Source organism: Meleagris gallopavo, unplaced genomic scaffold, assembly GCF_000146605.3.
Source record: "Meleagris gallopavo isolate NT-WF06-2002-E0010 breed Aviagen turkey brand Nicholas breeding stock unplaced genomic scaffold, Turkey_5.1 ChrUn_random_7180001839052, whole genome shotgun sequence".
NCBI classification, from domain to species: Eukaryota; Metazoa; Chordata; class Aves; order Galliformes; family Phasianidae; genus Meleagris; species Meleagris gallopavo.
The window spans coordinates 21,660-22,580 of NW_011108913.1; the positions used below are offsets into that span (position 1 = coordinate 21,660).

Genomic DNA, 921 nt, shown 5'->3' on the forward strand with positions numbered 1-921 from the left:
GTGATGAGATGCTGGAAGCAGCTGCCCAGAGAGGTTGTGGATGCCCCGTCCATCCCTGGAGGTGTTGGAGGCCAGGCTGGATGGGGCCCTGGGCAGCCTGGTTTAGTATTGGATATGATGCAGATGGGATTCACGCATCTGTTTTGCAGCCTCCAGTGGAGCTCTGTCTGTCCTGGGCACCCCTTGCCCGCATCAGCATGGCTAGGGTGAGCCCTTCCTGCGGGGTGGGTCTTTGGTCTTTGGAGGCTGAAACTTGGGAGACCCCCGTTTCTTCCTCTATGGGTGGCAGCAGTCCAGAGCGGTTGATGGGAGGCTCCTCAGGAAGGCTGGACTCAGCACCAAGTGGTGACGCTGCCATGTGCTCCGGTGTTTCCTGCACTGGCCTGGTCTTCCTTGCCCTCTTCCTGAGAAGTTTAACTGAGTCGCATGCCAGTGGGAGCCTGGATGGTCTGCCTTGAGGCTCCGCAGACTCAGCCCTTGAGGAAGATCTTGAATCTCTTCGGAGAGGTGCTGTTGGCCTCAAGGTGATCAGATGGGGTGAGGCCTTGGCTGTGTGCAATATTCGCACCGCACCGTCACAATGAGCTTTTTCTGCCCCCAGTTCTTCGTCACGGAAGCTCACGCGTTTGGTTCCCAGTGCTCGGCGCAGGTCTTCTTGGCCTGATGTTCCTGCCTCCCCCTGCAGCTGGCAGCTCACCGGCTGCTCTTGGGCTTCAGGCACTCTCCGGATCGCTGGCAGCAGACTGAAAGGACAGAGCGGGAGGGGTCCGCGTGAGTGGCTGATGGCTTGGGGGCCGCATCCTGCAAGCCTGAGCCAGGAGCCTCGGTGCAGCGCAGCCCTCCCCACAGGCTGCTCAGCGGCTGCCCCGTGGCTCTCCTGAGATGCGCAGAGGGGCCAGCCCCTGTGAGCTGGGGGCTCCC

At 61.3% G+C, this 921-nt stretch overlaps 1 protein-coding gene across 1 annotated transcript; it reads right to left on the reverse strand.

Annotated features, from left to right (window-relative positions):
• Positions 1-32: 32 nt before the first annotated feature.
• On the reverse strand, positions 33-892 carry LOC116217609 (the record flags this gene model as incomplete). Its single annotated transcript, XM_031557515.1, is given in 2 exon segments — positions 33-264; positions 266-892. Coding segments are annotated over 2 exon segments (690 nt in total), but the record flags the coding sequence as incomplete, so codon positions are not given.
• Positions 893-921: the final 29 nt, after the last annotated feature.